The sequence below is a fragment of the Moschus berezovskii genome, chromosome 13 (genome assembly GCF_049115385.1).
Source record: "Moschus berezovskii isolate FMDL1 chromosome 13, NW_MosBer_1.0, whole genome shotgun sequence".
Classification (NCBI taxonomy): domain Eukaryota; kingdom Metazoa; phylum Chordata; class Mammalia; order Artiodactyla; family Moschidae; genus Moschus; species Moschus berezovskii.
In genome coordinates, this window is record NC_142472.1 from 15539222 (window position 1) to 15562746 (window position 23525).

The 23525-nt window shown below is 41.4% G+C and overlaps 1 protein-coding gene across 1 annotated transcript in view; it reads right to left on the reverse strand.

Moving 5' to 3' along the window:
• The window catches only part of LOC148775810 (ATP-binding cassette sub-family C member 4-like), a 148190-nt gene that overhangs the window by 52600 nt on the left and 72065 nt on the right, over window positions 1-23525 (reverse strand). The window contains exons 22-24 of the mRNA XM_088842649.1: window positions 23371-23481; window positions 17675-17775; window positions 15894-16085 (exon numbers count right to left, since the gene is read on the reverse strand). Coding sequence (XP_088698775.1) covers window positions 15894-16085; window positions 17675-17775; window positions 23371-23481 — 404 coding nt within the window. The remainder of the gene's footprint in view (window positions 1-15893; window positions 16086-17674; window positions 17776-23370; window positions 23482-23525) is intronic.

Below are 23525 nucleotides of genomic sequence, written 5' to 3' on the forward strand. Positions count from 1 at the left end.
CATCACAGATACAATGAGCACGAACTTGGGCAAACTGCAGGAGATGGTGAGGTACAGGGAGGCCTGGTGTGTGTCAGTCCATGGGGTCGTGAAGAGCTGGACATGACTAGGTGACTGAACAACAACAAAGTAGGAACATTTTCAGAGGAAGCTGTTAAGCTGGTAACCTACCCTCCAGAAGTATGATACCATTTTCTGCTCCCACCCATTTCCCTGCATGTTCACAAATCCAGGTGTTACAGCTTTGTTTTAATCAACATCAACTTGATTCTAAGAAGTGAAATCACTTTCCCAGGATGTCTTGCTGGCTCCCTGCCTCCTGCACACTGCACCTGCCCACTCTGGTCCATGTGCTTTCACTTCTCAGATTAAACTCCTGAGTTCCAGCTCAGCACCCAACACTCCACCCCAGGACGTCTCTTCTACAAAACTGTCCTCTCTAACCTCTCCTCCTTCATGTACACGAGTCAGCTTCCTTAGCATCACTGGGTAGTGGTGAGGGTGAATGTAAAAATGTGTGTCACACACTTGGTAGTTTATTTTCCTGAATGCTTTGCAGGTGTCTAGTTTTTCATTCACTGGTTCAGGACATCATGCTTTTGCTTATGCTGGTCTCACCTCCTGGAATGCCTTTCACGTGCATTTCCACCTGTTGAAACCCTAACCACACATCACTAAGTCTGTCTCACATGTCTAATTCCTTGGAAATGCTCTCCTTGTCCCCTCACGTGGGCTTGTTCCAACTCTAACAGATGTTATGTCATTTTTTATAAACATCTATAGAAATTATGACCTCGTTCTAGCTTACAAAGCTAATATAGTAATTTTCTTGTTTCTTCAACTAGACATCAGGACCTCTATTGGACTTGACTTGTTCTTATTTGTATTACCACTGGTGTCCTGAGACAAAGAAACTTCCAAACGGAGCTGAGATTTTTAACTCAAGGCAGAGAAATTTATGGGAAATTTATTTCCATGTTATTTAGGTGTAAGATAAATCAGACAGAGACAGACACAGCAGATGGATCCTATAGCTGTAAATACAACTTCAAAAGGCCAACACCTCATTCTCATGGGACAGCCAACACCTTCCACAGCGTAAGTAGTTATGGGTATTTTACACCCAATGAAAACGATGACTACTTTTGTCCAAACATTTACTCTGGGTGCTTTACATGTCTTATATTGTTTAAGTTGTACATCGACCCTACAGGTTACACCCTTTCACCTCCATTTTGCATAAGAAAAGATTGAGGCTTAGATGAATTTGTCTGTCTGAATATCAGAGCCCATAAGTATCAGGATGGGACAGAAATCCACATCTGTTGGCCTCTTTTCCATCTGCTGATGGACCTCCTTTCCATCTGCTGATGGGCCTCCTTATCCCCTGGGTGGCCTGACAACTTATCATGTCTCTGTGTTGCTAGAACAGAGAAAGTGGGGAGAGGTGTAGCTGCAGTTAAAGGAAAAGGCCAACCATAGAGATCTTACGGTCAGAGAGTTAAAGCATGCTGTAGACACAGGCATACATGTGGTGAGTGAGAGCAAAGAGGATACCTGAGGGCAGGTGGACCAACTGCCAGCAGGAAGACCCGGCACCCACAGCCGGACTGAGAGTGAAACCTGCATCAGTGGGGCACATGGTGCCTGGGGAACAGACCTCGTGCCCTGCTTGGGGCAGCAAGACTCATTTTTGATCCCATCAGGTAGTGAAACAGCCACACATACACTGCTTAACTGGGCTGTCTCTGACTCCAGGTTCAGGCACGGCTGAGCCTGTGGGAAATCCCTCCGGTCCCTGCATAAGTCTGGTGTGGGGAAGGACAGATAGAAGGATGAAAACTGCTTGTAATGAAGACAGACTTCACTAGAAAGATGCAAAGAAATAAGGTGGAATCACATGGAATTAGATTATAATGTAAAGGGGCAATTTATAGAGCATAAAAGTAAGTAAATCAAGGGGCACAGAACATTCTAGAGCCTCTTGCTCAGTCACAAGAGAGATTTGGGAATTCTTGAGTTCAATTTCAGATTGTCAGTGGACATTTCTTGGGAATCACAGGTTATCACTCATCAAAAACTGCTCACAGGAGAGAAAGGAGTAGGTAGTAGGTCATGTTCAGATACGAATCTGAGTCAAGAGGTCTGGGTGGGCCTGAGACTCTGCATTTCTAAGAAGCTCAGGAGGTGCAGGTGCTGCTGGCTCTGACACCAGTGTCTGAGTCACAGGGAATTAAGAAGCCAGCGGGAGAAAGGGAGCAATCTGGGAGGGGAGCGGTTTTTAAGAAAGTATTACATTAAAAAAGGAAAAAATGTAGGAAACTAATATTTTTGAACATTATAGCATGGTCTACTAAGCATCTGTAAAAATATATCATCCAAATAATAGCTATGAGCAAAAACAAAGCAAAATCAATCTACCTCAAGAGCTAGACAATACTTTATTGACCGGGACTCTTTAAAATGATCAGATCAACCACAAAATCATCTAAATGAAAAACGCAGCCCATGTTCGGACTCTAACCAGGAAGTCTGGGTCCTATTTACCTCATGCTGATTTTTTTTTTGTTTGCCTGCGCTGGGTCCCGATTGCCTTGTATAAGCTGTCTCTAGTTGTGACGAGTGGGAGCTACTCCCTGTTGCAGTGCATGGGCCTCTCACTGAAGGGGCTTCTGTTGTTGCTGAGCAAAGACTTCAGGAGTTGTGGCACGTGGGCTCAGTAGCTGTGGTGCAGGGTTTAGTTACTCTGTAGCATGTGGAATCTTCCCAGACCAGGGATTGAACCAGTGTCTCCTGCATTGGCAGGTGAATTCTTCTCCACTGCACCACCAGGAAAGTTCCAGTTCCTTATTTTCACTTGCCATTTCTTCTGTGAATTAAAATCCTGCATAGTACCTACTATACTCTCCTATTGACTCTAACTTCTAGGAATCAGGAAAGAGGAAATGAGGGAAAGAGAATAAAGCCCCTCTTCTGCTGAGCTGACTCACTCCCATGTCCCCTGTCCCAGTTCCCCTCCCCCCGCCCCAGACAACAGCTTCTCTCAATCAAATCCAACACCAAAGGGGTGTCCTAGAGTGACAGAGGCTGGGACAGGTGAGCAGGAGAGGGAACCTGGGATGTACACAGGCGGAGTGAAATCAATTCATGAACACACTGCCCGAGTATCATCTCCAAACACAGAAATGAAGCTAACAGTGATACTGAGAGTGGACCAAGGTACAGATCAAAAGTCAAGTTACTGGAGTTATTAATGCAGTCTCCAAATTGATTTTTCCCTCAAACATTTTAGAATCTCAATGATCATATGATTTACAGGTTTTAAGAAGGAAGAATAAGAATCTGTTATGTTCATAAGTTGTACTACAGAGTTTCCTAGACAATTCATATCTTATGGCTTTGGGGAAAATTTAACACAAGTGCAGGTTAACATGGAGAAGGAAATGGCAACCCACTCCAGTGTTCTTGCCTGGAGAATCCCAGGGAAGGGGGAGCCTGGTGGGCTTCCATCTATGGGGTCACACAGAGTCAGACACGACTGAAGTGACTTAGCAGCAGGTTAACAGAATTAGATTTACAATGGAAAATCTGACAGACACACTGTCAGAGTGAGTAAACATCACCTACAGATGGTAGGTATTGCGAGGGGGCATCAGAGGGCAGACACACTGAAATCATAATCATAGGAAACTAGTCGATCTGATCACATGGACCACAGCCGAATGTGGTCCACTGGAGAAGGGAATGGCAAACCACTTCAGCATACTTGCCTTGAGAACCCCATGAACAGTACCAAAGTGCAAAATGATAGGATACTGAATGAGGAATTCCCCAGGTTGGTAGGTGCCCAGTATGCTACTGGAGATCAGTGGAGAAATAACTCTAGAAGGAATGAAGAGATGGAGCAAAAGCAAAACCAATACCCAGTTGTGGATGTGACCGGTGATAGAAGCAAGGTCCGGTGCTGTAAAGAGCAATATTGCATAGGAACCTGGAAAGTCAGGTCCATGAATCAAGGCAAATTGGAAGTGGTCAAACAGGAGAGGGCAAGAGTGAACACAGACATTCTAGGAATTAGTGAACTAAAATGGACTGGAATGGGTGAATTTAACTCAGATGACCATTATATCTACTACTGTGGGCAGGAATCCCTTAGAAGAAATGGAGTAGCCATCATGGTTAACAAGAGAGTCTGAAATGCAGTACTTGGATGCAATCTCAAAAACGACAGAATGATTTCTGTTCGTTGCCAAGGCAAACCATTCAATATTACAGTAATCCAGGCCTATGCCCCAACCAGTAATGCTGAAGAAGCAAAAGTTGAACGGTTCTATGAAGACCCACAAGACCTTTTAGAACTGACACCCAAAAAGATGTCCTTTTCATTATAGGGGACTGGAATGCAAAAGTAGGAAGTCAAGAAACACCTGGAGTCACAGGCAAATTTGGCCTTGGAGCACGGAATGAAGCAGGGCAAAGGCTAATAGAGTTTTGTCAAGAGAATGCACTGGTCATAGCAAACACCCTCTTCCAACAACACAAGAGAAGACTCTACACATGGACATCACCAGATGGTCAACACCGAAATCAGATTGATTATATTCTTTGCAGCCAAAGATGGAGAAGCTGTATACAGTTAACAAAAACAAGACCAGGAGCTGACTGTGGCTCAGATCATGAACTCCTTATTGCCAAATTCAGACTTAAATTGAAGAAAGTAGGGAAAACCACTAGACCATTCAGATATGACCTAAATCAAATCCCTTATGATTATACAGTGGAAGTAAGAAATAGATTTAAGGGACTAGATCTGATAGAGAGAATGCCTGTAACTCTGGATAGAGGTTTGTGACACTGTACAGGAGATAGGGACCAAGACCATCCCCATGGAAAAGAAATGCAAAAAAGAAAAATGGCTGTCTGAGGAGGCCTTACAAATAGCTCTGAAAAGAAGAGAAGCCAAAAGCAAAGGAGAAAAGGAAAGATATAAGCATCTGAAAGCAGAGTTCCAAAGAATAGCAAGGAGAGATAAGAAAGGCTTCCTGAGGGGAGGAACAAGATGGCGGAGGAATAGGACGGCGAGACCACTCTCTCCCCCAACAAATTCATCAAAAGAACATTTGAACGCGGAGTAAAGTCCACAAAACAACTTCTGAATGCTGGCAGAGGACGTCAGGCACCCAGAAAAGCAGCCCATTGTCTTCGAAAGGAGGTAGGAAAAAACATAAAAGATAAAAAGTGAGACAAAAGAAGTAAGGACGGAGTTCCGTCCCGGGAAGGGAGGCTTTAAAAAGAGAGAAGTTTCCAAACACCAGGAAACACTCTCACTGGCAAATCTGTGGCGAGCCTTGGAAGATCAGAGGGCCACATAACCCTCTTTTTTTTTTTAAGATTTTTTTAAAACCCACAGACTACCCGCCAAACGGTAACTCCCAGCAGAGAAGCAGCGCAGACGCCTGCATACGCCATTAGGAAGCAGGGGCTGGGCAAGGAGGAGCCGGCTGAACTGCTTAGAGAGAGGACTGGGCTTGAATGCCGCGAGAACAATTTGAGAGAATTGGGGAGAGCAAAGCAGACTGTGGGACAGCTTCCCCACGAAAAGGCGGAAAGCTCTAACCTACGACTCGGCCAGCCCCGCTCACAGAATAAAGGACTGAACAGAGCGAGCTGGCTGCGGTCGGCCCATCCCCCATCCCCCGCCAAGACAGGCAGGGAACGCAGCCAGAGCCGGAGCGGGCAACCACGGCCCCAGAAAGGCATCTGATACAAACTGCAGACAGGCTTGTTGCTAAACAGGACTTCTTGGGCTTGGGCCGGTCGATATCCCCCTGAGAAGGTGTGCCGGTTGTACAACCAGAAAACTGAGTGGCGGGGACTGGGGAGGTGATAAGTCACAGAGACAGCGCCTGCCAAACACCTGGTCCCCTGAACTGCTCGGACCAGGGAAGGCACAAAACGCAGGCCCAACCAAGTCTGCGCCTTTGTGGAGTACCTGAGAACCTGAACTTGAGCTGCTCAGACCTGGGAAGTGCATACAACCCAGCGCCAGCCTCGGACAGTTCCCAGCAGAGCAACCTAGAGCCTGTGCAGTGTAGACTGGGACAGCATACATGCTGTGAGCAGGGGCAAACCCAGTGTGGTCGAGATGCTGCGAGCACTCCCCACAGACGCCAGAGATATTCGTCTGCAGCGTTCCTCCCTTCCCAGAACAGGACTGAACAACTGAGCATTAAAAAGTGTCCACCCACCCCCTAGTATCAGGGAGGAAATTAGACACTGAAGAGACCAGCAAACAGAAGCTAAAACAGAGGGAACCACCTTGGAAACGACAGATAGAGACGTCTAGAGGCTACTCCAAGAATAAGACCAAAAACCAGAGGCAAGAGGCTTAAGCCCGAATCCTGAGAACACCAGAGAACTCCTGACTCCAGGGAACATTAATCGATAGGAGCTCATCATATGTCTCCATACCTACACTAAAACCAAGCACCACCCAAGGGTCAACAAGTTCCAGAGCAAGACATACCATGCAAATTCTCCAGTAACACAGGAAACTAGCCCTGAGCTTCAATATACAGGCTGTCCAAAGTCACTCCAAACCCACTGACATCTCATAACTCATTACTGGACACTTCATTGCACTCCAGAGGGAAGATATCCAGCTCCACCAACCAGAACACCGACACAAGCTTCTGTAATCAGGGAACCTTGACAAGTCACCTGTCCAACCCCAACGAGGAAACTACATAATAAAGAGAATTCCACAAACGGCCAGAAGAGGGAAAGGCCACCCCAAGCAAAGCATTATAAGCAAGATGAAGAGGCAGAGAAATACCCAGCGAGTAAAGGAACAAGATAAATGCCCATCAACACAAACAAAAGAGGAAGATATAGGGAATCTACATGAAAAAGAATTTCGAATTTTGATGGTGAAAATGATTCAAAATCTTGAAAGCAAAATGGAGTTACAGATAAATAACCTGGGGAAAAAGATTGAGAAGATGGAAGAAAGGTTTAATAAGGACTTAGAGGAAATAAAAAAGATTCAATATACAATGAATAATGCAATAGATGAGATCAGAAACACTCTGGAAGGAACAAACAGTAGAATAACAGAGGCAGAAGACAGGATAAGCGAGTTAGAAGATAGAATTGTAGAAATAAATGAAACAGAGAGGAAAAAAGAAAAACAAATTAAAAGAAATGAGAACAATATTAGAGACCTCTGGGACAATGTTAAACGCTCCAACATTCGAATCATAGGAATCCCAGAAGAAGAAGACAAGAAGAAAGACCATGAAAGAATACTTGAGGAGATAATAGTTGAAAACTTCCCTAAAATAGGGAAAAAAATAATCACCCAAGTCCAAGAAACCCAGAGAGTCCCCAACAGGATAAACTCAAGGCGAAATACTCCAAGACACATATTAATCAAATTAACAAAGATCAAACACAAAGAACAAATATTAAAAGCAGCAAGGGAAAAACAGCAAATAACACACAAGGGGATTCCCATAAGGATAACAGCCGATCTTTCAACAGAAACTCTTCAGGCCAGGAGGGAATGGCAAGACACACTTAAAGTGATGAAAGAAAATAACCTACAGCCCAGACTACTGTACCCAGCAAGGATCTCATTCAAATATGAAGGAGAAATCAAAAGCTTTACAGACAAGCAAAAGCTGAGAGAATTCAGCATTACCAAACCAGCTCTCCAACAAATGCTAAAGGATCTTTTCTAGACAGGAAACAGAGAAAGGGTGTATAAACTCGAACCCAAAGCAATAAAGAAAATGGCTACGGGATCGTACTTATCAATAATTACCTTAAACGTAAATGGGTTGAATGCCCCAACCAAAAGACAAAGGCTGGCTGAATGGATACAAAAACAAGACCCCTATATATGTTGTCTGCAAGAGACCCACCTCAAAACGAGGGACACACACAGACTGAAAGTGAAAGGCTGGAAAAAGATATTCCACGCAAATAGAGACCAAAAGAAAGCAGGAGTAGCAATACTCATATCAGATAAAATAGACTTTAAAACAAAGGCTGTGAAAAGAGACAAAGAAGGAAACTACATAATGATCAAAGGATCAATCCAAGAAGAAGATATAACAATTATAAATATTTATGCACCCAACATAGGAGCACCGCAATATGTAAGACAATTACTAACAAGTATGAAAGGGGAAATTAACAACAACACAATAATAGTGGGAGACTTTAATACCCCACTTACATCTATGGATAGATCAACTAAACAGAAAATTAACAAGGAAACACAAACTCTAAATGATACAATAGACCAGTTAGACCTAATAGATATCTATAGGACATTTCACCCCAAAACAATGAATTTCACCTTTTGCTCAAGCGCACACAGAACCTTTTCCAGGATAGATCACATCCTGGGCCATAAATCTAGCCTTGGTAAATTCAAAAAAGTTGAAATCATTCCATGCATCTTTTCTGACCACAATGCAGTAAGATTAGATCTCAATTACAAGAGAAAAACTATTAAAAATGCCAACATATGGAGGCTGAACAACACGCTGCTGAATAATGAACAAATCATAGAAGAAATCAAAAGAGAAATCAAAATATGCATAGAAATGAATGAAAATGAAAACACAACAACCCAAAACCTCTGGGACAGTGTAAAAGCAGTGCTAAGGGGGAAATTCATAGCAATACAGGCACACCTCAAGAAACAAGAAAAAAGTCAACTAAATAACCTAACTCTACATCTAAAGCAACTAGAAAAGGAAGAGATGAAGAACCCCAGGGTCAGTAGAAGGAAAGAAATCGTAAAAATTAGGGCAGAGATAAATGCAAAAGAAACAAAAGAGACTATAGCAAAAATCAACAAAGCCAAAAGCTGGTTCTTTGAGAAGGTAAATAAAATTGACAAACCGCTAGCCAGATTTATCAAGAAACAAAGGGAGAAGAACCAAATCAATAAAATTAGAAATGAAAATGGAGAGATCACAACCGAAAACACAGAAATACAAAGGATTATTAGAGAATACTATCAGCAATTATATGGCAATAAAATGAATAACCTGGAAGAAATGGACAAATTTCTAGAAAAGTACAACTTTCCAAAACTGAACCAGAAAGAAATAGAAAATCTGAACAGACTCATCACAAGCACGGAACTAGAGGCTGTAATCAGGAATCTTCCAACAAACAAAAGCCCAGGTCCAGACGGCTTCACAGCTGAATTCTACCAAAAATTTAGAGAGGAGCTAACACCTATTCTACTCAAACTCTTCCAGAAAATTGCTGAGGAAGGGAAACTTCCAAACTCATTCTATGAGGCTACCATCACCCTAATCCCAAAACCTGGTAAAGACCCCACAAAAAAAGAAAACTACAGGCCAATATCACTGATGAACATAGATGCAAAAATCCTTCACAAAATTCTAGCAATCAGAATCCAACAACATATTAAGAAGATCATACATCATGACCAAGTGGGCTTTATCCCAGGAATGCAAGGATTCTTCAATATCCGCAAATCAATCAACGTAATACACCACATTAACAAACTGAAAAATAAAAATCATATGATTATCTCAATAGATGCAGAGAAAGCCTTTGACAAAATTCAACATCCATTTATGATAAAAACCCTTCAGAAAGTGGGAATAGAAGGGACATACCTCAACATAATAAAAGCTATATATGACAAACCCACAGCAAACATTATCCTCAATGGTGAAAAACTGAAAGCATTTCCCCTAAAGTCAGGAACAAGACAAGGGTGTCCACTCTCACCACTACTATTCAACATAGTTCTGGAAGTTTTGGCCACAGCAATCGGAGCAGAAAAAGACATAAAAGGAATACAAATTGGAAAAGAAGAAGTAAAACTTTCACTGTTCGCTGATGACATGATCCTCTACACAGAAAACCCTAGAGACTCTACCAGAAAACTACTAGAGCTAATCAATGATTACAGTAACGTTGCAGGATATAAAATCAACACACAGAAATCCCTTGCATTCCTATACACTAATAATGAGAAAATAGAAAGAGAAATTAAGGAAACTATTTCATTCACTGTTGCAATGAAAAGAATTAAATACTTAGGAATATATCTACCTAAGGAAACAAAAGACTTGTACATAGAAAACTATAAAACACTAGTGAAAGCAATCAAAGAGGACACTAATAGATGGAGAAATATACCATGCTCATGGATTGGAAGAATAAATATTGTAAAAATGAGTATACTACCCAAAGTAATTTATACATTCAATGCAATCCCTATCAAGCTACCAATGACATTTTTCACAGAACTAGAACAAATAATCTCACAATTTGTATGGAAATACAAAAAACCTTGAATAGCCAAAGCAATCTTGAGAAAGAAGAATGGAACTGGGGGAATCAACCTGTCAAACTTCAGGCTCTACTACAAAGCCACAGTCATCAAGACAGTATGGTACTGGCATAAAGACAGAAAAATAGATCAATGGAACAAAATAGAAAGCCCAGAGATAAATCCACGCACCTATGGACACCTCATCTTTGACAAAGGAGGCAAGAATATAAAATGGAGAAAAGACAGTCTCTTTAACAAGTGGTGCTGGGAAAATTGGTCAGCCGCTTGTAAAAGAATGAAACTAGAACACTTCCTAACACCATACACAAAAATAAACTCAAAATGGATTAGAGAGCTAAATGTAAGACCAGAAACTATAAAACTCCTAGAGGAGAACGTAGGCAAAACACTCTCCCACATAAATCTCAGCAGGATCCTCCATGACCCACCTCCCAGAATATTGGAAATAAAAGCAAAAATAAACAAATGGGACCTAATTAAAATCAAAAGCTTCTGCACAGCAAAGGAAACTCTAAGCAAGGTGAAAAGACAGCCTTCAGAATGGGAGAAAATAATAGCAAATGAAGCAATTGATAAAGGATTAATCTCCAAAATATACAAGCAGCTCCTGCAGCTCAATTCCAGAAAAATAAATGACCCAATCAAAAAATGGGCCAGAGAACTAAACAGACATTTCTCCAAAGAAGACATACAGATGGCTAACAAACACATGAAAAAATGCTCAACATCTCTCATAATCAGAGAGATGCAAATCAAAACCACAATGAGATACCATTTCACACCTGTCAGAATGGCTGCTATCCAAAAGTCTACATGCAATAAATGCTGGAGAGGATGTGGAGAGAAAGGAACCCTCTTACACTGTTGGTGGGAATGCAAACTAGTACAGCCACTATGGAGAACAGTGTGGAGATTCCTCAAAAAACTGGAAATAGAACTGCCATATGATCCAGCAGTCGCACTCCTGGGCATACACACCGAGGAAACCAGAATTGAAAGAGACACATGTACTCCAATGTTCATTGCAGCACTGTTTATAATAGCCAGGACATGGAAGCAACCTAGATGTCCGTCTGCAGACGAATGGATAAGAAAGCTTTGGTACATATACACAATGGAGTATTATTCAGCCATTAAAAATAATACACTTGAATCAGTTCTAATGAGGTGGATGAAACTGGAGCCTATTATACAGAGTGAAGTAAGCCAGAAAGAAAAACACCAAACAGCATACTAACGCATATATATGGAATTTAGAAAGATGCAAATGATAACCCTGTATACGAGACAGCAAAAGAGACACAGATGTATAGATCAGTCTTTGGGACTCTGTGGGAGAGGGTGAGGGTGGGATGATTTGGGAGAATGTCATTGAAACACGTATGTTGTCATATGTGAAATGAATCACTAGTTCAGGGTCAATGCATGTTACAGGATACTCAGGGCTGGCATGCGGGGATGACCCAGAGGGAGGATAAAGGGAGGAGGGAGGTGGGAGGGGGTTCAGGAGGGGGAACTTATGTAAACCCAGGGCGAATTCATGTCAATGTATGGCAAAACCAACCAATATAATATTGTAAAATAATTTGCCTCCAATAAAAAATAAATTAATTAAAAAAAAAAAAGAAAGGCTTCCTCAGCGATCAATGCAAAGAAATAGAGGAAAACAACAGAATAGGAAAAACAAGAGATCTCTTCAAGAAAATTAGAGATTCCAGGGAACATTTCATGCAAACATCGGCTCAATAAAGGACAGAAATGGTATGGATCTAATAGAAGCAGAAGATATTAAGAAGAGGTGGCAAGAATACACAGAAGAACTGTACAAAAAAGATCTTCACGACCAAGATAGTCACGATAACGTGATCACTGACTTAGAGCCAGACATCTTGGAATGTGAAGTCAAGTGGGCCTTAGAAAGCCATAGAAAAATACAGGAATTCTCTGTGCAATTTTTTCAACCTTTCTGTAAACCTAAAATAATTTAAAAATAAAAATGTTTCAATAAAAAAAAAAAAAAAAAGAAAGCATCCCTACGAACAAAGCTAGTGGAGGTGATAGAATTCCAGTTGAGCTATATCAAATCTTGGATGCTATGAAAGTGCTGCACTCAATATGCCAGCAAATTTGGAAAACTCAGCAGTGGCCACAGGACTGGAAAAGGTCAGTCTTCATTCCAATCCCAAAGAAAGGCAATACCAAAGAATGCTCAAACTACCGCACAATTGCACTCATCTCACACACTAGTAAAGTCATGCTCAAAATTCTCCAAGCCAGGCTTCAGCAATATGTGAACCGTGAACTCCCAGATATTCAAGCAGGTTTTAGAAAAGGCTGAGGAACCAGAGATCAAATTGGCAACACCCGCTGGATCATGGAGAAAGCAAGAGAGTTCCAGAAGAGCATCTATTTCTGCTTCATTGACTATGCCAAAGCCTTTGACTGTGTGGATCCCAATAAACTGTGGAAAATTCTGAAAGAGATGGAAATACCAGACCACCTGACCTGCCTCTTGAGAAACCTGTATGTAGGTCAGGAAGCAACAGTCAGAGCTGTGCATGGAACAACAGACTGGTTCCAAATAGGAAAAGGAATACGTCAAGGCTGTATATTGTCACCTTGCTTATTTAACTTCTGTGCAGAGTACATCATGAGGAACGCTGGGCTGGAAGAAGCACAAGCTGGAATCAAGATTGCCAGGAGAAATCTCAATAACCTCAGATATGCAGATGACACCACCCTTATGGCAGAAAGTGAAGAGGAACTAAAGAGCCTCTTGATGAAAGTGAAAGAGGAGAGTGAAAAGGTTGGCTTGAAGCTCAACATTCAGAAAACAAAGATCATGGCATCTGGTCCCATCACTTCATGGGAAATAGATGGAAAAACTGTGGAAACAGTGTCAGACTTTATTTTTGGGGGCTCCAAAATCACTACAGATGCTGATTGCAGCCATGAAATTAAAAGACGCTTACTCCTTGGAAGGAAAGTTATGACCAACCTTCATAGTATATTAAAAAGCAGAGACATTACTTTGTCCACAAAGGTCTAGTCAAGGCTATGGTTTTTCCCGTGGTCATGTATGGATATGAGAGTTGGACTGTGAAGAAAGCTGATCGCCAAAGAGTTGATGCTTTTGAACTGTGGTGCTGGAGAAGACTCTTGAGAGTCACTTGTACTGCAAGGAGATCCAACCATTCCATTCTAAAGGAGATCAGTCCTGAGTGTTCATTGGAAGGACTGATGCTAAAGCTGAAACTGCAATACTTTGGCCACCTCATGCGACGAGTTGACTCACTGGAAAAGACTCTGATGCTGGGAAAGGTTGGGGGCGGGAGGAGAAGGGGACGACAGAGAATGAGATAGCTGGATGGCATCACCGACTCTGTGGACATGAGTTTGAGTGAACTCCAGGAGTTGGTGATGGACAGGGAGGCCTGGCGTGCTGTGATTCATGGGGTCGCGGAGAGTCGGACACGACCTAGCGACTGAACTGAACTGAACAGCACTCTGAGGGACAAGATTGTATCAAGAGCTGTGGATAATGTTTTTCTGACAAAGCAGTTCACCTTCCTGACCTACAATGGAACTGGAAATAGAAGGGAGCTTTTGCCCTGTGACTAACTGAAGCTGCTCCCTGAGTAACATTCAGGTATTAAGTTGAATATTCTTTTATGTTACAAGGGTTTCATTCATTAAATTACAGCTATTGTCCACTAGATGGGTCTGTGGGGTGGTAAGAATTTTAAAGAGCAGTTCTTTCAGTTATTTACAGAGTTGTCATGGGTTTGTGTGTGTATGTGTGTTGGTTTCTGCTTGCTTAGACCTGTGTAACTCACTCACCCTCACAACCAGCAGTCCCTCAGCACCCTCTCTGTGCCATGCAGAATGCTACTTTCTGGGAACAAATATGAAAATGAGATACTCCCTGATTTTAAAAAGCCTCAAGTTACTATAAGATACAGATCCCAAGTTGCAAAGCATGCCACAGGTGCTATCTCTTATTTTCATTATGATAAAATTCACATACCATAAAATTGAACTATTTAACCACTTTTAAGTGTACAGTTCGGTGTTCAGTACATTCACATTGCCGTTCAACCAGGCGTGAGAATTTTTTTTCTGCCTCGTAAAACTGAAATTCTTACCCATTAAACAAACAACTCCCCATTTACCCTCCCCAAGTTCCTAGAGACCACCATCTTACTTCTTGTCTTTGACTACTCTAGGAATCTCACATAAACAGAATCAGAGTATTCATTCCTTTTGTGTCTGGCCTATTTCATTTAGCAAGATGTCATCAAGGTTTATCCACAGGTCAGAATTTTCTTCCTTTTTAAGGCCGAATAATACTTCATTGTAAGGATTTAGCTCCTTCCAACTTTTGGCTGCTATAAACATAGGTGTACCATAAACGCTAACTTAAAAGAATATGTAAGACACTAAGGAAGAACTCAGGGTCTCAAAGATGCACTAGAGTTGACTCAGCAAATAAGGAGATTTTTCCCCATCCAGATGACAGAGGGCATGGGTCTCTGAGGTAGAGGAGCAGCATGTGTGCTGGGAACAGGGAGGACGTGGTGCTTCGAGAGAACCTACACACAATCCTAGTGCAGGGGTGTGTGTGTGTGTGTCAGACATACTGGCTGCAGAGGGAAGTGGGGAAGAGCTTCCTACCACCTTGTCTGTTCCAGTTCAGTCTCTTCTTCAAGATTCTGTCCTGATCCCACCTGACGGCCTCAAACTGAGTGTGGAAGGAACATCACCAGCAGACATGGATGTTGGCAGGTCCAGGTCACAAGCCTCTCTGCCGTTTCCCACATGGACTTTCTCTGCTCCCATCAATTTGCTTTTGATTTTGAGCCAGTCTCTAGACCCTGCCTCCATCTGAGGCCCTGGTTCCTCACCCCTGACTGGGTCATTATTGAGGCTCTTCTCTAGTGGAAACAGGCTCACCCCATGGCCCCTGCTTGAGTGGACTTGAGGCTATGCTACGGTTCTAGCAGCAGCTCACCCAGCCCAGTAAGGATCAGATCTGGGCTAAGAAAGAAGCAGTCTATGGGGGGAGGGCAGAGGGCTGGCAGCTCAGGGTGGGTGAGTGAAGGACAAGGCTACAGGAAAGGCCAAGGGACAGAGAAGGAGGCTGCAACCAGAGGGCACCACGAAAGGAGGAGGAGATCTCATAAATACAAACATGAAAAGATGGCAAGGAATGAAATATTGGAGAGCTAGGGGCAGGAAGACAAGGCTGACGTCCCAGACTTTGTATGAATAATCAGGTGTCACATATGGTGTCCTGAGTCAGATGAAGCCCTGGGTCCAAGGGCCCATCAACCACCATGAGGGAGCTCACAATACAGGGAAAAAATTTCCTGGGATCCCCATTCCATGATCAGTTTCCAAGAAAGATTCACCTACAATGTCACTGATCTAATCTGCATCCTTTAGGACAGAGTCCCCTGACACACTGACAAAGAAGCCAAAAGCAGATGTGGTGCTAAATCTTAGCTGAATTTTAAAAAGGCAAGTGGCTTAAACTAACCTTTCGTCCTGGGTAAAAGGTTCCATACACATTGCTCAATACCAGAGGCCCGTCCGACTTATGCCTGAAGTTCACATTGATAAAGGAAATCACTCCCATGTCGGGCCAGAATGGCGGTGGACGATACTCAAGTTCCCAGGATGCTTCTTTCACAAGGTCTGTGTATTCAATCCCCCTTTCTACTGAAATCATCTGAAACACGTATGACATCTCATGAGTTAGTATCAGAGTATCTTGTTTATGGATGTTCAGAGATTGTAAATGAAACCTTCTGCTTTTATATGGTTCAGAACATCCCAGGTCTCAGCATCCACAAAGGACAGACATAGGAGTCTGATGAGGCCTTGGATGATTTGAAAACTTGTTCATTATCTTCAACACTTTTACATACGACTGCTTCCTTCAATTTTATATTAAAGTTAAAAAATTAAAGAAATGCATAATAAGATTTTATTGATCCTCCTTTCACATCTGAGTAAAAAAAATTTTTTTTCAGAGAAAAGAATACTTATGGACACGAATGAGTAATGTGTGGCTACAGAAGGGCCACATGCTACAGATGAACAGAACTGGACGGTCATCAAACCTCATTAATAACTAATCATTTTCTACTCTGTTATGTGCTTCCCTCATAGCTCAGTTGGTAAAAATCTACCTGCAATGCAGGACATCCTGGTTCGATTCCTGGGTCCGGAAATTCCCCTGAAGAAGGGATAGGCTACCCTCTCCAATATTCTTGGGTTTGCCTTGTGGCTCAGCTGGTAAAGAATCCTCCTGCAATGCGGGAGACCTGGGTTTGATCCCTGGGTTGGGAAGATCCCCTGGGGAAGGGAAAGGCTACCCACTCCAGTATTTTGGCCTGTATAGTCCATGGAGTCGAAAAGAGCTAGACACGACTGAGAGATTTTCACTACTTCTACTCTGTTAGAAGACAGAAATGGAAAAACTTCATTTTTATTGCTTTTCTCCCTTTAGGAGAAGGTACAAAAATTCAAAAGTGTATAATATACACATCAATTAAGGTCTTCTAAACAACATGACTCCACACCTTAAAGAGCACGTTCTGAGAGAGAGCCTATCTTCCAGGAAGAAGGGCCATCAGCAAATTCGGTGTTCAACTCACACAAAAATAAATGATAAAATGGGGGATGGGTGGAGGAATATAGTAATTAAATAAACCTCAAAATACTGGATTATTTTCTTTTACCAAAAATGAGGAATTACCCATTAAGAAACAAATACAAACAAGCTGCTAAGAAATTAGCTTATATTGTCTCCAGAATTTCACAACCTCCCTCCTACAGAGACATTTATTGCATTTGAAGACAGTTTGTGATGAATACAAAACCTTCTGACATGGCATACACATGACTGAGAAAAATATGTATATATTGCATTTTACATTAACTTTAAGCACATGGAAAGTGAAAGTGAAAGTTGCTCAGTCACGCCCGACTCTTTGCAACCCCATGGACTGTAGCCCGCCAGGCTCCTCTGCTCATGGGGATTCTCCAGGCAAGAATACTGGAGTAGCCATTCCCTTTTGCAGGGGATCTTCCCAACCCAAGGATCGAGCCTGAATCTCTTGTGGCTCCTGTGTTGTAGTCAGATTCTTTAGCATCTGAGCCACCAGGGAAGCCCTTAAGAAGATGGAAGAGAATGTAAAAAAACTTTGTAAAATGATGTAAAAATAACAGCTTTATGTTTTACATAAGAATTGCTTCTGTGTCAAATAATAGCAAGGAGACTGAAAAGACTAAGAACAGAAAGATAAACATCACCATGTTCTCAACTTCCGCACTTTGCCTGACGCACCACTGGAGCATCCTGGTAAGTGTGATGGTGAGTGACAGCACCAGGCCAACACGCCCAGCGTCCAAAGCTAAATGAGGAAGAGGAAGGATAAAGTCAGTCTACTTCTCAACCCCTCACACAGGTGCTTCTGTCACTCTACAAAGAAGACTCCTCTATTTTTATGATTTTTACTGCAGTATAGTTGATTTACAAAACTGTGTTAGTTTCAGGTGTACAGTAAAGTGAATTCGCCAGACATATAAGTAATCTGCTCTTTTAAAATTACTTTCCCACATACGTCATTACAGAGTATTAAACAGAGTTCCCTGTGCTATACAGGAGATCTTTTTTAGTTATGTATTTTATATATAGTGTGAGAATACTCCTTTATAATATTTAAATCATTTGCATGTAATGATAGTTTTACTCATAATACTTCTGTTGTATCAGACAATAATAAAGTAAAAAAAAAAAAAAAAAACACTATGAGGGACTTCCCTGGTGGTCCAGTAGCTAAGACTTTGAGGTCCCAATGCAGGAGCCCTGGTTCAATCCCTGGTCAGGGAACTAGACTCCACATGCCACGACTAAGAGTTCTTATGCTGCAACTAAAGTCCTGCCTGTTTCAACTAAGACTGAAGATCCTGCATGCCCCAACTAGGACCCAGTACAGACAAATAAATAAGTAAAATTTTTTTTAATATTATGAATTTAGAAAGAACTAACAAAGTTGTTAGACGACAGAGGATGAGATGACTGGATGGCATCACCGACTCAATGGACATGAGTTTGAGTAAACTCCAGGAGTTGGTGATGGACAGGGAGGCCTGGCATGCTGTGGTTCATGGATGGGGTCGCAAAGAGTCAGACACGACTGAGCGACTGAACTGAACTAAATTGAAGAAAGTTGTTTAGTCCCTAAGTCATGTCTGACTCTGTGTCTCCATGGACAGAAGCATACCATGCTTCCCTGTCCTTTGTTATCTCCTGGAGTTTGCTCAAACTCATGTCCATTGAGTTAGTGATGCCATCCAACCACCTCATCCTCTGCCACCCCCTTCTCCTCCTGCCTTTAATATTTCCCAGCATCAGGGTCTTCTCTAATGAGTCAGCTCTTCACATCAGGTGGTCAAAGTATTGGAGCTTTAGCTTCAGCATCAGTCCTTCCAGTGAATATTCAGGGCTGATTTCCTTTCAGATTGACTGATTTGATCTCCTTACAGCCCAAAGGACTCTTGAGAGTCTTCTCCAACATGACAGCTTGAAAGTACTAATTCTTCGGCCCTCAACCTTTCCAATGGCCCAACTCTTAACATCCGTTGACAACTCTTACGTGACTACTGGGAAAAATATAGCTTTCACAATATGGACCTTTGCTGGCAAAATGACGTCTCTGCTTTGTAATATTTTGTCCAGATTTGTCACAGCTTTCCTTCCAAGAAGCAAACATCTTTTCATTCACGGCTGCAGTCACAGTTTGAAGTGATCTTTGGAACCCCCCCAAAATTAAATCTGTCACTGCTTTCAATTTTTCCCCAGATGGGACCAGATATCATGATCTTAGTTTTCTGAATGCTGAGTTTTAAGCCAGCTTTTTCACTCTGCTCTTTCACTTTCATCAAGAGGCTCTTCACTTTTAGTCATTAGAGTGGTATCATCTGCATATCTGAGGTTATTGATACTTCTCCCAGCAATCCTGATTCCAGCTTAAGCTTCATCTAGCCCAGCATTTTGCATGATGCATTCTGCATATAAGTCAAATAAACAGAGTGACAATGCACATCCTTGTCATTCTCCTTTTCCAATTTGGAACCAGCCCATTGTTCTACATCCAGTTCTGTTTATTCTTGACCTGCACACAAGTTCTCAGGAGACAGGTAAGATTGCCTGGTATTCCTATCTCTTTCAGAATTTTCCACAGTTTGTTGTGATCTACACAGTCAAAGTATTTCACATAGTCAATGAAGCAGATGTTTTTCTGGAATTCCCTTGCTTTCTCTATGATCCAGTGAATACTGGCAATTTGATCTCTGGTTCCTCTGCCTGTTGTAAACCCAGCTTGTAGAGCTGGAATTTCCTGGTTCATGTACTGTTGAAATCTTGTTTGAAGGGATTTAAGTATAAATTTACTAGCATGCAGAATGAATGCAGTTGCATGATAGTTTGAACATTCTTTGGCATTGCCTTTCTTTGGGACTAGAATGAAAACTGGCCTTTTCCAATCCCGTGGCCACTGTTGAGTTTTCCAAATTTGCTGGTATATTGAGTGCAGCACTTCAACAGAATCATCTTTTAGGCTTTTAAATTGCTCAGCTGGAATTCCATTACCTTCACTAGCTTTGTTCGTATAATGCTTTGAAGTTAAGGCCCACTTGACTTCACAGTCCAGGATGTCTGGCTTAGGTGAGTGACCACACCATCATGGCCATCCAGGTCATTAAGATCTTTTGTGTACAGTTCTTCTGTGTATTCTTGCCAACTCATCCTAATCCCTTCTACTTCTCTTAGGTCCTTTCCATTTTTGTCCTTTATCATATTAATCCCACCTGGATTGAGGCACCCTTGACAGTGTAATATAGGTGAGGATGTCATTGTTCAGATTTTTGTCTATATGCTTCTATTATCATTATGTAATTTCACTTTCTATGTCCAATGTAGCTGCAGTTGAAATCACAAAAACAAGGCAATGGGTTTTACAAAACAAAGCAGTGCTTTTAAATCTAAAATATTACTCTCATTTTTGCATTATTAAAGACTGTGATTCAGGGTTATTGCTATGGAAAAGTAAGGGATGGTGAATTCATGCCACACATTCCAACAACTGCTCATCTGGGACCCACACAGCAGTGAGGATACTGTTTTTGCTACAGAGACTCTTTCTCACATCAGTACACCAGACCCCTACAACCAAGAGATCCAAGTAGCCCTAAAGCTAAAACCTAAAACCTAAGTTGTACAGAAAGCTTAATAGTAAACTTGGTTCCCTCTATCCAACTATAAGACACTACCTGGGATGTTCAGAAGGTCATCTTGCTACTTATATAGATCTCAAACCATTCAAAGAAAGATAAAGAAAGAAAAGATCTCCATTATGACCTACTGTAAACAAACTACTTAAAGCAATCTATAGATTCAATGCAATCCCTATCAAATTACCAATGGCATTTTTCACAGAATTAGAACAAAAAAGTTTACATTTTTTAGGGAAACACAAAATACCATGAATAGCCAATGTAATCTTGAGAAAAACAAAGAAGAAAAATGAAGCTAGGAGAAATCATGCTCTATGTCTTCAGACTATACTACAAAGCTACAGTAATGGAAACTGGCACCAAAATCAGACATACAGATCAACAGAACAGGACAGAAAACCCACAGATAAACCCACGTGCCTATGATCACCTATGACAAAGGAAGCAAGAGTGCACAATGGAGAAACGACAGTCTCTTCAGTAAGTGGTGCTGGGAGAACTGGACAGCTACATGTAAAAGAATAAAATTAGAACTTTCCCTAACACCATCCACAAAAATAAACTCAAAATGGATTACAGACAGAAATGTAAGACCAGACACTACAAAACTTTTAGATGAAAACATAGGGAGAACTCTCTCTGACATAAATTGCAGCAAGCTTTTTTTTACCCACCTTAGGACGAGCAATGAAAAGAAAATAAAACATAAACCAATGGGACCCAATTAATCTAAAAAAATTTTGCACAGCAAAGAAAACCATAAAAAATACCAAAGACAACTTGAAGAATGGGGGAAATATTTGCAAACATAGTGACTTACAAGGTATTACTCTCAAAAATATACAAACAGTTCATGCACTTCAATATCAAACAATAAATAAACAACAAAATTTAAAAAATGGGCAGAAGACTAAGAGACAATCTCCAAAGAAGACATACAGATGGCCAAAAAGCACATGAAAAGATGGTCGACATCTCTAATTATTAGAGAATGCGTATCAAATCTACAGTGAAAAAAAAAATGAAAAAAAACCAAAAAAACAAAACCAAAAGACTACAGTGAGGTTTCACCTCACACCAGTCAGAATGACCATCATCAAAAAATCTACAAACAATAAATACTGGAGAGGTGTGGAGAAAAGGGAATATAAACTGTTGGTGGGAATGTAAACTGGTAGAGCCACTTCAGAGAACTATATGGAAGTTCCTTTAAACACTAAAAATAGAGCTACCATATGACCCAGCAATCCCACTCCTGGGCATATATCCAGAGAAAACCAGAACTCCAAAAGATACATCTACCCTTATGTTCACTGCAGCACTATTCACAATAGCCAGGACATGCAAGCAACCTAAATGTCCACCAACAGAGCAATGGATAAGGAAGATGTGCTATCATACATACAATGGAATATTACCCAGCCATAACAAAAGGCAAAATAAATAGTGCCATTTGCAGTAACACGGCTGGACCTAGAGATATTCATACTGAGTGAAGTAAGTCAGACAGGGAAAAACAGAATGATATTGCTTATATATGGAATATAACAAAAGGTTACAGATGAACTTATCTACAAAACAGATATAGAGTAACAGATGTAGAAAATAAACTCACAGTTACCAGGGGATAAGGGAGGGGAGGGATGAATTGGAAGACTGGGATTGATACATACAAACTATTATATATAAAATATTAAAATAGATAACTAATAAGAACGGAGAAGGCAATGGCAAGCCACTCCAGTGCTCTTGCCTAGAAAATCCCGTGGATGGAGCAGCCTGGTAGGCTGCAGTCCGTGGGGTCGCTAAGGGTCGGACACGACTGAGCGACTTTACTTTCACTTTTCACTTTCACACATTGGAGAAGGAAATGGCAGCCCACTCCAGTGTTCTTGCCTGGAGAATCCCAGGGACGGGGGAGCCTGGTGGGCTTCCGTCTATGGGGTCACACAGAGTCGGACACGACTGAAGTGACTTAGCAGCAGCAGCAGCAGCAGCAGCAACTAATAAGAAACTACTGTACAGAGAACTCGGCAATGACCCACATGGGAAAGAACCTAAAAAAGAGTGGACATATGTATACGTACAGCAAATTGACTCTGAGATACATTGGTAACTATGACAACAGTGTAAACGAACTATACTCCAATAAAAATTAAAATAAAAATGAAAGAATGGCCTGAGTGAGCCAAAGCAGGGGCCCAAGGCACCACAGGTCTGCTGGAACAGGCATGCTCATACCTGGTCTTTGCTCCTGAGGATTCCGAAAGTCAAAAACAGAAATTCTTTTCTAAAAGACTTCATTTGAAGTATTAACCAAAATGGAAATTATTTAAAAAGTACATGCACCCCAATGTTCATGGGGACGCAAAAAGAATCTTTAAAAAAGTGGATATATGTACAACAGATTCATTTGGCTATACACCTGACGCTAACACATTGTAAATCAACCACACACCAATCAATTTTTTTTAATGGTTCAACAAGGACCTACTGTAAATAAATAAGCAAATGGAAAAAAAGATAAAAATTCTCATCAAGACACAAATGACTTCACATGGACCACACTGCGGAGTCACATACTGCAGACACTTTAATACAATTCATTAGAACCAAAGAGTGTATATATTAGACAAGATGACAAGAGTTTAATAACTACAAACAAAGCTATAAACTGTAAACAAAGCACAAATATCCACACCTGTACTTACATTCTACCAGGATCAGGGCCCCAAAGGCAACAACAGTGACAAAGATGGCACAGCTGACATCCAGATACACAGCGAGCCATCGGGACGTCGTCAAAAGCAGGAACCAAGCCTCTGCATTTGTGAACCATAGTAAGTGCAATACATAAACAGAAAAA